The sequence below is a fragment of the Aptenodytes forsteri genome, unplaced genomic scaffold, assembly GCF_000699145.1.
Source record: "Aptenodytes forsteri isolate BGI_AS27 unplaced genomic scaffold, ASM69914v1 Scaffold45, whole genome shotgun sequence".
NCBI lineage: Eukaryota > Metazoa > Chordata > Aves > Sphenisciformes > Spheniscidae > Aptenodytes > Aptenodytes forsteri.
Window position 1 is genome coordinate 538,252 of NW_008794458.1, and position 17,654 is coordinate 555,905.

Below are 17,654 nucleotides of genomic sequence, written 5' to 3' on the forward strand. Positions count from 1 at the left end.
GGGGAGCTGAAAAGTCCTTGGCTAGTGTAAGCATTACCTAGCAACAACTAAAACATCGGTGCGTTATCAACTTTGTTCTCACCCTAAATCCAAAACACAGCACTGTACCAGCTACTAGAGAGGAAATTAACTCTTTCCCTGCCGAAACCAGGACAGCTTCTGACAAAGGAAGTGTCTCCTCTTTGTCAGTAGGGATGGCAGAGTATTCATAAACACAGGATGAAGTTTAGATTTCTCTAGTTAAGTTGAATGTTATACTGCAAAATGCAAAATAGGCAAAAGGATTCTGAATGGATGTGTAAATATATCCTCTTTCATTAGACTGATGTATTAAAATGTCATGTGGTTAACTATGTGATGTTGTTGCTTGCTAGTGTATGCAGAACTATTTTTGAACTCACTTCTCTGAAAGAGAGACACAGGGAAAAGCAGGATTTCATAGCAGGAAAAAAAAGAACTTGGTATGATAGTATCAATAATTTCTGCATTAATAATTAGTGTGTTGCCATAGTTTTGAAACATTTCTCATTTCCAAGAAATACATGTATAATTATATCACGGAAGTGCATTGTCAAATTTTAGCATGTTGACATTATAGCCAAGATATTGAAAAAACTAATTTTCTTTTTCTCAATTTTTAAGATCCAGATTTTAAGGACCTTGGTGTTTTGAAACCATTGCCAGGTTGGTATGTTGTTGTTTTTTTTTTAACTTGGAGGTCTTTGCACTCTGCTGTAGAAAACATTTTTGTTTGCTGTTCAGGTTTCATTTTTTCTGGTATTTTGTTATTCAGTTTGTGAGTTTGAGATGGGAGGACCTGAAGGAATTGTGGAATCTGTACAAATTGTCAAAGAAGGAAAAGCTTCTGAAACTGAAGCAGTGGACTGTAAATGGTACATCCGAGCACCACCCCGATCCAAGGTCAGTCCTTCATCCACTTGCTGATTTGCCATTTAATTTAAGAAATTGACTTTTCTAATATGTTGTGCATTTCTTAGTACAGTCAGATCTTGTTTAATAACTTTACAGCTTGAACTTGTAAACTATTTTTTTCCTTCTGCTGTGGAAGGGTAATTTGTCACCTCAGCCAAAATAACCTTCGTTCTCTATAAATAATGATGTGGGCAGCTTTAATGTGCTTTTTGTGCCATAAGTAATTTTTTTAAATTCATCTTTAATTTTGCTCATATTTTTAAAGAATCAATGTGTTTTCTTTAGCGGGAGGTAATTTTATCACTTTAATTTTCAATGTACTTCAAATATCTAATATAGAGACTACTAAGGGAACACAGCTGGCTCCCTAAGGTCATCATTGTTTCTCATCTGGGAACTGTGAAAAAGGAGCCAAGGTAAATTCACGTTCCTCTGTATGAGACCTTTAGTTCCTTTGGTTTAGAGCCACAGACAAAAAGAGATAGTGTTCTCATTTCTCTCCCACCACAGTCAGCAAGCCATGCCTTTGTAACAAACAGGAGAGGGCTGCAATGAATTTAACAATTCTTTTCTTGGATTCTGTTTGAGTTTCTCTCTTATCCATGGCTTATCAGTTATTATATGGATTAATTGTTGCTGACTACACTACTGTTTCTCCTCTCTTTGCAATTGGAACAGCTTTGTGCTGTTCCCAGCTACTTTCATTCACTGTGTAAAAGACATTTTCACATTATATTTTTCCTAGCTGTCTTTTATTGGACAGGAAAGGTTTTACAATGTAGAATTTATATATCCACTAATCTCTGCCATCTTTAAACAGATAAGGGCTTTTTTGTATAATCTCAGAGCAGACTGTCCTGAATATACCTAACTGTTCCAGCATTTGGTATTGAATAAGCAGGAGGAAGGGTTTCCAGAAGAGAAAAAGTCATTAGTACCAGCATTTTTCTATTGTGAAAATTTAGGAGAGGAGTTGAATAGTTGGCTCATAAAGACTACAGGTTAATTATTTCCAGAATATACTTTAATCTCATGGGGTTTTTTACTTTTGGATAAATTCAATATTCATAAAGGTTTTCAATTAAGTAGATGAGTTTCCCACTTTGCCACAGCAAGTAGCTATAGACATGAAATGACTGGACTGATGAATGATTATTGCATATGTTATATACTTAGGTATTAGTAGAAACAAAACAGATAAACACAAAATTAGAATTGTGTTTATTAGAATCAGCACAACTAAATAAGCAGATAAAATTGTCCTGTAGTCTTAATTTCAGTTTATGTTTGGTTGGTCAGACAATGTCATTGTGATATTCTTACTTGATCTAACTCTAAAGTTCTATATGATTCAAAGTCCTGCTAGAAATCCCATCTTTACTTACCTGTAGGATTTATCCACACTTCAGTCCTGATGTAAAAATACAAATTGTGTAACTACATAACCATAAACACAGTGCGTAACAGAAGAATGCCACACTACCACTGCTAATAGAGGATTGAAGATGGTTTAGTTCTTCATTAACTTCTACATCTGCATTTAGTAGTGTTGCATTTCAAAAAGTGTGTACCTGCTGAAGAGCATCTGGAAGGGAGAGTGATGAGAGAATTCTAGAAAACCTGAAGAAACACTGAAAGTTATTTAATGTCATCTAGAAGATTTTGTAAAGGAGCATGGCAGATAATAAAAGGCTTTTACAACAAGGAAGGAATGCTCTGATGTCCATGTCTATAGGATAAGTCATGCTCCTGCATTCTTAAAGAAAGATTCAGGTTAGATACTAGGGAAGAAAATTTCAAACGGCAGGGAGGGGATTATGAATGGTTGGTTAAGGAAGTTTGTTCAGCCAGCATTGCTAGCAGTCTTAAAGTGCAGGTTAGGTAACAACCTATGAAAAATGAGAGAAACATTACTAATCCTACATTTAGACAGAGGGATGGGCTGGGTCATCTCTTGACGAATCTTGCTGCTCCCATGTTACAGAATTCTCTGGGTAGAGAGATAGGGCAATATAAAAGCATATCACTCAGTGTTTCCTAACATGTGGAGTTGAAAGCTTTTTCAGCAAGCTAGGAAAAAAAATAATTTTCAAGCCTAGGTTCATCTTAGAGGGGTAAGTCCAATTTAGCACTTGAACTTTCTTAGTGTGGTTTTCACAGATATATATATACACACACACAAATATATACGTGTATGTGTACACACATGCACACACACTTATGGTTATGGTATCGCCATACTGGGACAGGTTGAAAAATTTTCAGATATTAAGGAAGGAATTAGTGGATAAAATTTTAAAAAAAACCTTGTATGAAGTAAGATTTATGATAAGATTGTTTATGGGCCTGATTCAATTGAACTGGATTCTATTGTCCATATTTTACAGTCAGCTTCCCTTGTGCTTATCTAACCTTGAACTAATGACATATTCAGTACAATAATTCAGTGACATCATTCTAATTTATGGCAGCTTGCACCTATGAAAACAGGCTCTCCTGCTAAGAACAGTAAGAACTCAGCAGACGTCTTTAAATCCACATGTTCCTGTACTCTGGGCTGCACAGTTTGTTACTGGGAACTATGCCTAAAAGGCCAGAGTTTCTCAGACAACGTTTGAGTTGGATCTTTACATCTTTAGTTTCTTAATTAAACTGTGCCAGAATGTGGACTGCTTGCAATTTCATTTGGCTTAAGCTCATCCAATCTAAACTGTCTACAGAAGCAAGAAGCAAGTCCTTTCCTTGGTTTGCAATTCCAGATTCAAGCCAAGTCTGAGCTCAATGTATGAGCAATGAGATCAGACAGGGAGTATGAACTTGAGATCTCTAAGCCTGAGCTTCAAACAGACAGTCTGGGTGTAACATTGCTGCTATCCTCAGCAAGCTGGAACGGGACAGAGAACAGCAAATTTCTTGCACACACTTAAAATAGAGCCATCACTGATTACCTTATAGCACAGAAAAAGAAATGCGGAAAATGCATGCAGAACTGAAACTTTCTGGAAGTGCAGAAGACAGCAGAAGGCAGTTTAACCACGTCATCAATCTATACACAGACCTGGAGCCTTATATTTGACGGTGACTGGTTGCAAAGTGTTTCTTGTAATCATTCGAAGTCAGTTCCTGCTGAGTAAGATAGCTGTGAATCTGGAGTTCAGAAATACTGGGGCTTCTGCACTTTGTGTAGAAACTGACTTCAATCAGTAATCAGAGCAAGAATAGAAAATGAAGAAGAGAGCTGCTGACTGAATGTGCCAACCTACCCAGAACAGTAAAAAGCTGGAGGAACCTCCCCATCCCAAAATTCTTCACTGTAGAACAAACACCAAAGGAGGAAGTGGATAAGCTTATTGCACTGGGATTTGAAAAACTTCAGAGATATCATTGGCTGCAGCAGTGGATAAGCAAAGAATCTCTATTTATGAATAGAAAATAAGAAAATTAAAAGAATGCTAGTATTTTCTCACTTTCTGTTAAGGTTGAAATGTTGGAGGATAATATTGACGACAAGCGTTTTTCTATATTGGATGTGTCAGCAGAGTTTGACAAGGTCCCCTGGGAAGAGAGAATGCATGTTAGTGCTCAGGTAGCGCTCCCTTTGGTGGGTAACTTTCCCAGCAAGGTACCATTGTGTCATGCTTGTTCCTTGAGAGGTTTTGTAGAAAAAAAAAAAGACAGCAGAATTTGACAGTAAAAGTAATAAAACATTTGCAAAGATGATGTTCTGATGCTGGGAAAAAACAATAAGCAGTGCTTATAATCAGAAGCTCTGGGCAGCTCGGGAAAGAGCAACCAAGCTACAGATAGGCAAGCATTAATTTGAATCCTGTCCAGTGGAAGTCATCTATTCAAGAGAAATGAGCAAGAAGTACATTTAGTCTGAGCAAATAGTGAGGCTACCTGCCGTAGGTACACCACGAGAAATAAAATGAAGTTGTAAGCTAGTTAGGCAAAGCGATGCCTAATTCTCCTGCCCCACCTGAGCATGCTACTGGGCAAAGAAGATCTCTTTACAGGTTGTAGGATGCAAGACTTAACAAAAAGCTTAAGAAACTGAAAGGATTAATTAACGAGTATCTAGTTTTGACATATTATTGCAGTATCCTTAAACCTAAGCTGCCTATGAGCGGTGACGTTTGTTTCAAGCAAAGCTGTTGCGGAGCAGTGGGAGAGGGATGCGCAGCACACAGGAGGGGGCCAGGGCAGGGGTGGCCACAGGGTCAGGACATGGCCGATGAGGAGAGCCGGGCAGGCCCAGCCATGGCAGCTGGGGTGCGGTGGTGGCTGGGCTCTCCCATGGCAATGGGGCCAGCTCCAGCTCAAGCCAGGCAGCAGCTCGGCGATGCATGAGGCTGGGGCAGTGAGGTGTGAGGCCAGGCGTGAGCCAAAAGCCCAAGTGGGACCAAGACACTTGCATATTTACAAAGGATGGGTATTGCTACATGGTAGAGGCTCTAAATCACTTGCTACTGTCTTCATGGTGGAAAACTTGTATCCATATACCTGACCAGATAGAGAGATGATGCTTTCGGTTCCAGGTGCCTGACTTCAGATGGAATGTTGTCTGGAGAGAGACTGGGTTGTTGCGCACGCACTTCCTAGACAGTTAGGAGGAAACACACAGCGAATCAAATTGCAGAGCTACAAGTCTGTATAAACCAATCTGACTAAACCAAAACATTTTCTGTTTTCACATGTGAAGTGGAAACTTGTGCTCTTGGATGAGACCTGCAAGAAGAACAGTTTAAGCTGTCAGCACTGGCAGACTAGCATATCCCTAATTTTTGGAGGCTTCTTAATCAGCTGTAGAAGAGAAGTTTTAAGTAGTACACTAAAATTTAATAGGAGCCATTTGAATGGTGATTCCTGAAATGTGACAGGAAAATGAAATTTAGAGACTGAAAAACCTAACAGCCAGAAACACTTTTACAGGCTTCAAATGAGCTCCATCTCTGAAGAAACTCTGAAGCTTGCTAATATACAGATAATGCAAATAATATTATGAATGAAAAAAACCCAACACATTTACATGGCATCCCTGGAACAAGGTGAACAAATTACGTTTAAACAAGTAGAAAATACTGTTTTCCTATGTTAAACTATTAAAATCACTTCTTTGAAACAGTTTTGTTAGATGAAGATGCAAGACAAGCATATGTGTAGAATCATGTATGTAGAATCTCTTCTAGCAGGCGTGATATACAGATGCCAGAGTAGCACTGACAAAAAACCACTTTTAAGTTAGCATGAATCTATTCCATTCAGGTATAGAAATATTATAGATATACAACCAACCTCAACATCCTCAAACCAAATAATTGTTAGGAAATGTGATAAAAAAACCCGACTGATGAAAGTAATAAAACATCTGCCAAAGCAAACAACAGAATCGGGATGTGATCTACAGTCTTCAGTGTTAAAAAGCAGAACAGCGCCAAGGAGCTGTAAAGGTTGTCACTTGGGAGCATTTTGCCACTGTACAAGAGAAAAATGAGGATGACTTGATAGTTAGAATAGATGTCAGTTAGTGGGGACTCACAGAAGTCTGAAGAAACAAATAGAACAAAGCAAAGAAATCCAAAGAGCTTCACTTGTCCAGGAAAATGGTATTTTGATGTCTGAGCCTGGCTGTGGATCACAGGGTGTTAGAAGATGTACCATATAAGGTTGTCACCTTCGACAGACGGTATTCTCCAAGCCCCAGCAGAGAGGAAAATATGAGGTATGGAGTTGTCTGTTTGCACAGCATGGTCCCAGACTAGTAACAGCAGGCCCAAAAATGTAAAAAAACCCAAACAAAAAAACCCCAAACAGAACATGTACTGTTAACACTTTGGGGCTGAAGTAATATTGATTTTAAATAAAAAAAAGTTTAGGATCCAAGCAACAGGACAGGCTACTTTAGAAGACAAATTCAAGCATTGTTAGTAATATGCTTTTTAGGCTGGTATACTTGCCGTCTTCTTGCCTTGAAGGAGATTAATTAGTGTTGCACAATCTGCTTTAAAAAACGGGGCTTCCCAGGCCTAAATACTGGAGGTATCATCTTGAAAGTCCTTTGTTAATCACATAGAGCTGAACAAGACGCAGAATAAGGCAGGCACTGTAACTGATCACTGAGCAATGGGGAAAGACATAGGACCATTTAACCCAGTCCTGTGCTTACAATTGGCTGAACCTAGAAGCTGAATATGCGAAATCTGGATGTTAGGACCTGATGAAGAGGAGGTTTTTGTCTTACATCTAAATTACTTTTGGCAGTTGAACAATGGCTTTTTGTTTGTTTGTTTTGGTTTTAAGGGTCTGAATGTCTGTGCACATATATTAAGTCTGATATGCTGGGATATGGTTTGAAGCTTTTCCTGACTGGCCTGATCAATCATGTTGTCAGCCCTAACTTTCAGTGATTGATTAAAAAGCAGAACTCACCAAAAGTGATTCACTATGAAGAGATTATAATCTGACCATTTTACTGAAGTGATATATTATTCATAGTTTATAATCATTCTTTTTTTCTAATATATACAGAGATTGTTGTTGTTTTCAAATTTAAATAAAAAAATAGTAAAACTTATCCAGCATTTCCTTTTTCATTATTAAGATGACAATACAAACCTTAAAGGTGACAGGACAATTATTATTATAATGTGACTGAGTGTAAATTATATATGCCACAGTTGCAGTGAGGCTTTATCAGTTTTGTTACTAATGGCATTGACATTTGCAGTGACATCTTGAAACTCAGTAAAAGCTAATACTTGTGCACTAGCAGCCTGTTCTTCTAAGTAATGTGGAACTGATGATTTGAGGAAAGCGTCTTATTAAAACTTTAAAAAAAAATGTGAAAGAAGAAGATATGGCAGTTATACTGCTTCCTTCAAATAAGATCTTCTCTTCAACAAGAATGTCCTGATTATGCTAATATAATGTGTCAGTATCTACAGAAATGTTATCATTCCAATAGCTCCCATTGGCATGAATGAAAAATTACTTAATGAAGGCAGATGGTTGTATTTGAGTTTGTGACCTCTTTTTTGTTCATTTGTTTTCTTTTGGGGGAGCAAATTTTCTTATCCACTGCTGGTAGAAGTAACGACTAAGATCTCAGTAAATGAAATAACCAGAAATATTGATAATTTTTCTCTCACTTTCTGCTTAATTTCTTTTAGTGAGATCCACATACCAGTGAAAGTAATGAGAATATTGCCACTGATTTCAGAAAACTATGTATCAGGAACATTTTACATTAGATAACAGTTTGTCATGTAATCAGTTTTATTCTTTCCCTGGGGAACTCAATTTATTAGTAATTTTCTTCTGCCAGTGTGGGTCTTACAGCCAGTGACAGGAACAATGGCAAATATACAGTAATAAAACCATAAAAATTGGCAGAGGTGTGCAGATGTAATTAAATTATTCCAGCTCTTTAAAATAAAATCTGATCCAATATTAGGTTGTCAGTTTGTGTAATCAGTTTCCAGTTTTTAAAATGCACTGCAGTCTTAATCCATAGGTCTGATCTAAAGAAATAAACGGAAAGATACCCACTGATTTCAGTGAGCTTTGTATCAAGTACTCATTACTTTATATAAAGTTCTGGGAATAGTCATCTCCAAAGCAGACTGTGAGAGTGAAACTCCAACTCACCTCAGAATATCAGGAATTTATTTTCTCTAATTTATGAAACTTCATGTTATTGGAGAAGGTGCCATCTTTCTTCTGAAAGATGGACATAGATTTTTAAGTCAAATATTTCTTTCCAGTGGTTCCAGTACCTATCAAGTCTATATATGTTATGATATTAGCTGAATTTATCACACACAAGAATGAACTGGTATGAATGACAGCATAATTCAGGCTTGGGAAGAACTGAAAGTGTTGGCTTTTTCAGCAAAAGTCTCAAAGTGAAATGCTAAGTTATTGTTCTTTTGATTCCTTCTCAGCATTTGTAACTGCTACTCTAGGAAAGATTTTACTATTTTATAAGGCTGGCATGCCACCAGAAACTAGACAATGTCAAATGATAAGTCCATAGAAATAAGACTTTGGCTGTACTGTTATATGAACGATCTGTTTGAACAGATCAGGAATAATTGATGAATGCTGGAAATTGCTGGCTGAGAGCTGGTATTTTATAACCACAGTGAGGATTAGCACACATTTCTTGTAAGAATGAAAACTGGCATAAATTACCTCTCAATAATGAAATGGGATACCCTATACAAGATATATGTGTGCTTATATATATGTATACAAACATATATATGTACCTATAAATATATATATGACAGCAGGGTAGAAATAGAGAACAAGTGAGCAAGCATAAGAGGTCTTTCCCCCATTAGGTACAGTTTTACTATTGTTCTGCAGTCAGACTAAGATAATTTTTTTCTGGAGTAGGTAAGAGCTTTCCTGAAGAGTGGAATAAGATAAAAATGTGATATACGTACACTATATCTGTATGGTCTATCATATCTATATATGGTATATTGTAACTTATAGATGGTATACATATGATAGGCATATATGGCATAAAAGTAATGATTCGTGACAATAATATGTTGGAAGCCTTCTGTGCTTTCCTATGAGACATTTATCTGACATGCTTCACTTTCTGGAGAACGGCCATGTGTATACAATATTGCATATAATCAGTTGCAGAAGGTTTTTATTGCATTACCTGTGACAAAGCCGGCAAGCACTGAAGCGCCCATCTGAAGCAGGCTGCTTCTGTTAGCGGAGGAAAGACAAGCAAAGCGTACATTTAACTCCCCGTTCTAAGTTAAACATTATGCAGAGATGGACTATGGACTATCGTCTCAGCAGCTTCACAGGAGAGGCTGGGTGCCAGGGTTTATGCTGGAGTGACTGGTCTCTAGGACGCAGAAGCAGCTCTCTGGTGTGTCCCAGCTATGGCCAGTTGCTGGGTGTGGGTATCAAGGCTCTGTCCCTTCCCATACCTCCCGCCCTCATGCGTAATCTTGCTCTGGCAGGACAATAGCGTGCCTGTGACAGCTGGACCCCAGGAGCCGCTAATACAAGAAGATCTTACCAAACCATGAGAGTAAGGAATAAGAGCCCATCTCACATTGCCCACCCCAGTTTCTGAATGGCTGCGTTTGAGTCACTGACTGGTCCAAAATTCTTGTTTGCGGTTCTCTCACTGGCCTTTTGCTGCTCATTTTTGCTTGGTTCCAGTTAATTTCTGCACATTTTCATACACTTCTTATCAGAGGTGTAACAGTTTCTAGCAAGTAGCTGGCAGCGAAGGTCAGCCGTTTGCGTGGTGGCCATGGAAGTGGCTGATGCTGTATAAACAGAAAAGAGCAGGAGCCACACTGAAGATGAGGTTTACCTGAGGGGCTAAAGTAGTCAGGTATCAGCAAGACAGAAATGCTCTAAATAGCTGGAGAACACCAATAACAAGGATTTGGAGCACAAGAAGGAGTAAAGGGTCAGGTGCCTGAGCACCTGGGGAAGGGAGGAAGAGAGTAGAGGATGAAAGAGAGACTTGTAAAGGGATGTAGCCAGTGCAGAGGAACTTCAGAAATGCATTTTCTGCACTCAGCAAATCTTCAGCATCCAAAACAAACCTTTAAGTATGACTTCGCCAAGGAAGTAGGCGACCTGTTTTAAGAAGAATGGAAGCTGCGTGTCCCCCAGTAGGAGAGGAAATGGAAAGACATTTCAAGACAACACATTTATAAAAAACAATGGATACTGTGAGAAAATTTCAGCAATGCCGGGTGACTGAACTCTAGTAATTTTTCATTCCACTGCAGGGGCAGAGCAACGAGTAAATGGAATGAAAAACACTATAAAAAGTATTCCTTGATATAAGATATTGCCATCTGAATATTACTTTGTGTATTGCTGTTAACTGTTCCATTTTGTAGAGATCAATACAAGTAGCTTCCTTAATTTATAGTATTTAAAAACCAGGATACATGGTGAAAGTAGAATTCAGTTAACTGCAATTTAATTGAAATATATTCCTCTGAGTTCTTCTGGGGGATGGGAACGTTGGAACATAACTAAGGATTACTGTAAGAAATAACATACTAGAAAAAGGTGAGGCAAGCAAAATGAAACTTAGTATACCGAATTTCATATGCTAGTAAAAATTGTTTTACAAATATTCTTTTCAAAGAGACCAGCTGCAAAGCATAACAAGGAATGAAAATGTACCATAATACACTACCTGAAAAGGCTCATTTAAAAGTCTGAGCTATTATTAAACAGTGGCAGACTGCTTAGTAGCACATAATTCTCAAACCATAAGAGCTTTAATATATTAATGAGGTGAAGTGGTGAGTCCTGTTGCTACTAGGTTATGCTATGTTTGTCTACTTTATGCAAATCCAGAGGTTTTTTAAGCAATTGTCCTGTGCATATAAAAAACTACCTGAAGCTAATAAGATTGTTTATAAAGAAGTATAGCTGATGTCTAATACAGTGGAGTTTCTTTTTGGTTATTTTTTCAAAGGAAGATGCATATAGCTGGATGCTGGATATGTTTACTGGCTTTTTATGCTATTTCTGCCCTACTTCACCTTTCTGTATCATTCTCCTGAAGTCTCCTGGGTACGCTTGGTCATTTGATTATGTATCATGTGTCTATTGAAAATATTACTTGCCTTCTCTGTTACTGGAATATTTGATGTTGCTTGTATTATCAATTGTTTTTAAAATGAGTGGTTTTCCCTGTTAAAGTCCATATAGAGTTGAATATCAAATAACAGCATTTTGTCCTCACCCCTGCTTCTTTTTGGGTAGATTTAAAGAGATTTTGCAAAGGGCAATATATCTATTACATTTATGAGAGAACTTAGCTTGTATGCAAGAGACATTTCCTAAAAAACTTTCTAGGTTTCTAGCAGTTTCCACGAAATACGCTTGATTTCAACCCTGTTAAATTTTGAAGATATATACCATAAGGCTTTGTTTAGAAAAGCTGAGATGGTGGCCAAATTGCTTGAGGAAACATAAAAAGATTAATGATTGAGTTCTGCCTGGCTCCCAGATTCTCACTTCCTGAATCAGTGTAGCTGAGACATATCACAAAGATGACACATATTGACTCTGGGGAGGGAGCAGCAATTATTTGCCTTATTATTTTCCAGGTCAGGCAAGTAATAGAGCAATATTGTGCCAGCCAGCAAAAGAAGAAATTTCTAGCTTGTCTGTCCTTCAGCTTGAAGGACTGTTGTACATACTTCTCAAAGATGGGTATATATTTGGAAATTAGGACCTTACTGCAAAGAACAACAAAAATATCCAGATCTTCAACTAGATTCTACTTTGAAGCACAACAAAATACCAGGAAGTATAAACAGTGCTCAGTTTCTGTATTAATGCCCTTCCAAGGAAGTGGTTTACGGATCACCAGCTCCAGAAAAATCATTTTGATGGTGGTGGTGTGTAGTCTTTCTCCCACAAGGTAGAGCAAAGGTGTTTACTGTTTGTTTAGTCATTCTCAAATGTCTGTACGTTGCCTTTGTTCTTTGTTTGTTTCATAGATCTATTTGCGATTCTTGGACTATGAGATGCAGAATTCCAATGAATGCAAAAGGAATTTTGTAGCTGTCTATGATGGAAGCAGCTCCGTGGAGGATTTGAAAGCGAAATTTTGCAGCACTGTTGCTAATGATGTAATGCTGCGGACAGGTCTCGGTGTAATCCGCATGTGGGCAGATGAAGGCAGTCGAAGCAGCCGATTCCAGATGCTCTTCACATCTTTCCAAGAACGTAAGACCCTAATCAATGTGTCTGCCTTTCAGTTTGTTAAATGATGCAAGTCCCAAAACCTGTTAATGTTTTCTTCATGCAGAGTAGTCACTGAAGAATGTTCCCAAACAAGCTATGTAAATATTCACAACGGTATTTACTCCAAGCATTTATAGTGTGCAATAATTTGTAATGCAGTAGATAGAGCACAGGATTCAGAGACAGGAAGATGGGTATGAGTAGTCATGATCTGTCCGGCTGTATGAACACGACTTTTATCTTTTTTAGCCCCAAGCTACTGGGCCGTTATGTCTCAGTTTTCCCTTACACAACATGGAAAATAATACAGCTCCAAAGGTTTTTATCAAGCCTGATCCTTTTCTATGAATTTGATTTTTTAGATCTCATTAAGATGGGCATTTGAAAAATACCTTATGATTATTTTATCACAGATGGTGGGTGTGTTTGTGCATATTCCAGAATGCATATATCAATAAACATATATGTCAGATATTGTTAGGCAAAGAATGTAGGGTTTTTTTTGTAGTAACAGAAGTTTTCTAAAAGCCTTACATGATATTTTGGTTAATACTCTCTCTGTGCGCCTTGCTTGCATTCATATGTTTATATGATTTCTGGACTCAGATAATAAATAAAACAGCTTTTGAAAGAAACAAAAGGTAGTTCTAGACAGTTTAAAACAAAAAAACAAAACAAACAAACAAACAAATAAACCACAAAACCCCCTCAAAAACCACCAATAATCCCATTCACTGAAAATGATTGGCTCAGGTAATCACCTGTGAAAGATATTGATTGGTTTTCTTTGGTGGAAATAATGCATATTTGGTCCCTTGAGGAAAAAGAGTATATGCATTTATTTTCACATGCTGATTCATGTTCATTTTTAATGTATTTTTTGGTTTGTGCATCACATGTCTAGCAGGAAGATTTCTGTGAGGCTGTCAGTGGTTGGAATGAAGGCGCAATCTTACCAGACACATTCTTCATCTGTATTCTGTGTGTGTGTACCCTGCAATGAGGCAATGAGACTCTGTTGAGAACAGCCTCCGTAATTCCTTAATTATGGCTCTGATTAAAAATTTCTGACAGTCTACATGCCTGAAACTGCATGCGCCACTGTACTCTCACACTACAGCCTTAGGGTGGATTACGTTTTTCTTGTCTGTAAATCAGGCCAGGGTCTAAAAGATATTGAGAACCCTCAGTTGAGATGATACTGCCCTTTTCTCATTTCTGCAACTGGAGATGTCTTGAATATTCAAGATCTGATTCATTTTTTTCACAAGGCATCCTGATCTGTTACCTTAGAAACAACTGCATAGACACTTGAGGTTCACAGCATATAAAGAACTGGCGAGTGAAGCACTATGATGACTAACTTTAAATGAAGGTTTGAATAACTGTGTGTTTGCAAGGCTTTCATATTTTAAAGGAAAATAAGGAAAAATGTGTTTTTTTCTCTTATAGTATTCCTAATATGTTTACCTGACATGCTACATCTTATGAGCTACTCCATTCTTGTAAACAGACAATAGTTTATACTTCATGGTATTCTGACTGGAAAGTTGAAAATATTAACGTGATGTATTTTCTGTAAATTTATTCTGAACAGTCATTGCATGCTAAAAGCTGAAAATTTATTAAGGGCTAAATTGTGCCTTGAGATATGTATACACAGCCTGCTCATAAATAGTAGAAGAAACTGCATCTGTGTTTTTAATGCTGGAAATTAACTTCAAAGATTTAAAGGTGTTGCAGATTGTACTTTCTGTGCCACGTCACTTCTCCGTAAGTGTTGCCCTATGCCGCAGACTGGTGCTGGCTGTCAGGAGTCAGTTAGAGCAGATGTCCAGTGAGCGCATTGCAAGACACAGCTCATAGCATGTAAACTACAACGTCTTTCAGCAGCGTGTGGGAATAATTAAATCATCTGCATGGAAGAGAAGGAATGTCAGACCTCATTCAGGGAGATGTGCATCAGGGAAGAGACACCTGTGTCTCTACTTGGGGACAAAGAAAGAGGAAAAAAGTTATTTTGTTTGCCTAGAGCTGAGAAAGAAACAAAATAGAAGATTACATTTATGTTGTGGTTATGTGTATGGGAAAGAATGACAAAGTAAAATTCCTGTATTTACTGTTTCTGTGGGAATGACCAGGAGGTGTTGTGATCTGTAGCTCCCCAAGTTCCTCTCCCTAGTGTAGAGTTAACTTGTCGAGATTGCGAGTCTTCCCTTACACAAGGCTCTGTGAACTGAAAGTGTTTTTTTTTGTAGAAACAGGCTACTTAGCCTGAAGAATGTTTTTTTTTTTCTGTGTAAGTCTGTTCAGCGTTAATTCTTGTTGTAAAGCTGTTCCCTGGGGACTTGACATTTGTGTAGAACAGAGAACTCTTAAAGAGATTTCTTATATGATTATTTACATATGCTTTGATCAGTGTGCTCCAATTACATTTGAAATATATATGTCTTTTTTGTTGGCATCTAAAAAGTGGTCTCACAAGTTTCCAAACCTCTAGCAGTGATGCTCTGCAGAGCAGCAGTGCTATAAATATGTCTGAAGGAAAGGCATCAATGCAAGAAGTTGTTAAATTTCCTACACCAGAAAATCAGTAATGATTCTCACATCATCAAAATAGTAGTAGAGCTCTAAGTAACACTTAATAACCAATTAATTCTTAATAGCTGATAATTTACAGTGATGATCTGATATTTCATGATCAGCATTATTAGCTATTCCAACCTATCATTATGGGTTTTGTCTGTTTATGTCCTTACCTTTTTAATCTTTAATATATCTTCTAAGCATATATATCTAATCATATTTTTGTGTATGGTAGCCACTGTCTACAATAGATTTCAAATATCCAATAAATTAATTTAAGAATCAGAAAAAGGAAAACAAGAAAGCTGATATCATCAAAAGATGTCTGTTCATCTGGTAAGACGACTTGAAAAATGAGTCTTTGTTTTTCCACCCACTGACTAACTGTTCATTTCATTTTCCATGACTGTGAGAGTGATCTCCAGCCTGATTAATGACAGACATGTTACACCTACAGCTTCTTCAAAGAGCTCCTCGTGAGCAGACACACCTACACTTTAACCTAATAGCAGATTCGTAGAACCAGGGCATATGGGTAAGAGAAAATCCCTCTGTATGCGCAGCAGGCCAGATATTCGTTCTCTCACCTCTGACTGCTATTTGATGGCACTGCTTCCTTCTCTGTCCATAACCCTGCATCACAAACCCCAGACCAGAAAAGTATCATTCCTTCTCTTATTTTGTTGCCCCTTTGAGCTCTAAGCCTGTTTTTAAAGCCCCATCACATGTGGCTTTCCTAAAGCAGCACAAGTTCTATCATTCTTATTTTCCTTTTATTAACAAACCCCATATTTGGATAGAAATCTAGGGCCATGTTTAGAAGAGTAGTGCACAGCTTTATTGAATAACACCACTCAAGTCCTTGTTTACAGCCAGAATCCCTGAAGATGATCATCCCAGCATGGGCAATTCTCTAATGGAGAAAAGGCACTGCAGGTATGCAGTATTAATGACCGTGTTTATTGTGGTAATGCAAAGGGAACTACTGAGAAAGGGAACAACAAAGCGCTAAGTGCAACACGTGAAGAGATGGTTTCCCTTTGCAAGGACTTAGGAGTGTAAATAGATTGCAGCTTTGCTGATTTTGCTCCCTGCTTCCACATTAATATATAAAAAGAAAACATTGGGATTGCCTCCTTACTGGTGAGCACTCGTCTGTGATTTTCTTCCCCTCTGTGCTATTTGCAACTATCTCTAGTGAAAAACTCTCATTGGCTAAGCATCCCAATGACTCTCTGACCCTGAACAAACAAACTGTGTGTGGTGCCTAGAGTGTATAAACTGAACACAGACTGGAGCTCTGAGCACATGCTCCTGAGCTGCCATTCTCTGGTGAGTTTGTATATCAAAAAACCCCCATGAAACCACATATAAGTGTTTTTCAAAGACTAGATTATCGATGTGTATCTGGTATTAACCATCCGTAAAAGTTACATTTATCTTGAACAGAGCTGCCTGAAGGTGACTGAGAAAGAAAATTCAGTATTAAGCACATTTCATTTTAAAGTTTCTAATAGCTGTATTTTAATAAGATTTTTTTTTCATTAATGACAAATGAAAAGATAAGTAATTTTACTTTAGGTAATATACTTGTAGTGTACAGTACTAAAACCATCTTAATAATTTTATAATTTTAATAAAGTGAAACAGTCTCTCAGCGTGACTGAGGAACTGTTCCCTGGAGAGGCTGAGAGAAAACTTCTTCTGTTTCAAGGAAGATTCAAGGGACATCTGAAGAATTTCTTTTTTCTTTCTCTTGTGAAGGAAAGAAAGCTCTATTTTTCAGTAAGGAACAGTGGGAAAATCCAAATTATCTATACTTAAAGAATTAATGTGCAGAGCACGATGCAGTGAGCTATCTTGAGTACATGAGGAGTAGGTGTGAAATGTCTAACAAGTTCAATGTAAAATATTTCTCACATCTAACCATTGTTAATATTTCAGAATTTTCCCATTCACCCTCAGGAGAAAGCAAGACCTTTCAAAAATGTTATGACAAGAAGGGAAGGGGGGAAGAGAGAGAAGCCTAAAAATAGCAAGTAGGGTAGGGCATTCATCTAAGATTAGGGAGTCCCGGACTGAAATCCCTGTCTTGAAACAGGCTCAAAGGGTAAATCCACACGGTTCAATGAAGTACGACGTAGACAACCAAGCTAGCTTGCTCAGAGCTAGTTCACACCCTAGAAGCAAAGGAGTTGCACTAACTCTGCATGGTGCTGAGAAACAGTGTAAATACACTGAGGAAAGCAATGCACTGAAGTGGAACAGCCAGGCTTCACACCAGGGCTGTAACAAGTCAGCTTTTGACTTCAACTTGTAAAAATGTTTTGACCTGGCAGTGTTTGCATTTTATACCCAAAGTATCCTGT

At 37.8% G+C, this 17,654-nt stretch overlaps 1 protein-coding gene across 1 annotated transcript in view; it reads left to right on the plus strand.

Moving 5' to 3' along the window:
• The window catches only part of NETO1 (neuropilin and tolloid like 1), a 72,112-nt gene that overhangs the window by 43,048 nt on the left and 11,410 nt on the right, over window positions 1–17,654 (plus strand). The window contains exons 5-7 of the mRNA XM_019475013.1: window positions 643–684; window positions 794–921; window positions 12,453–12,681. Of these exons, the coding sequence (XP_019330558.1) occupies window positions 643–684; window positions 794–921; window positions 12,453–12,681 (399 nt within the window). The remainder of the gene's footprint in view (window positions 1–642; window positions 685–793; window positions 922–12,452; window positions 12,682–17,654) is intronic.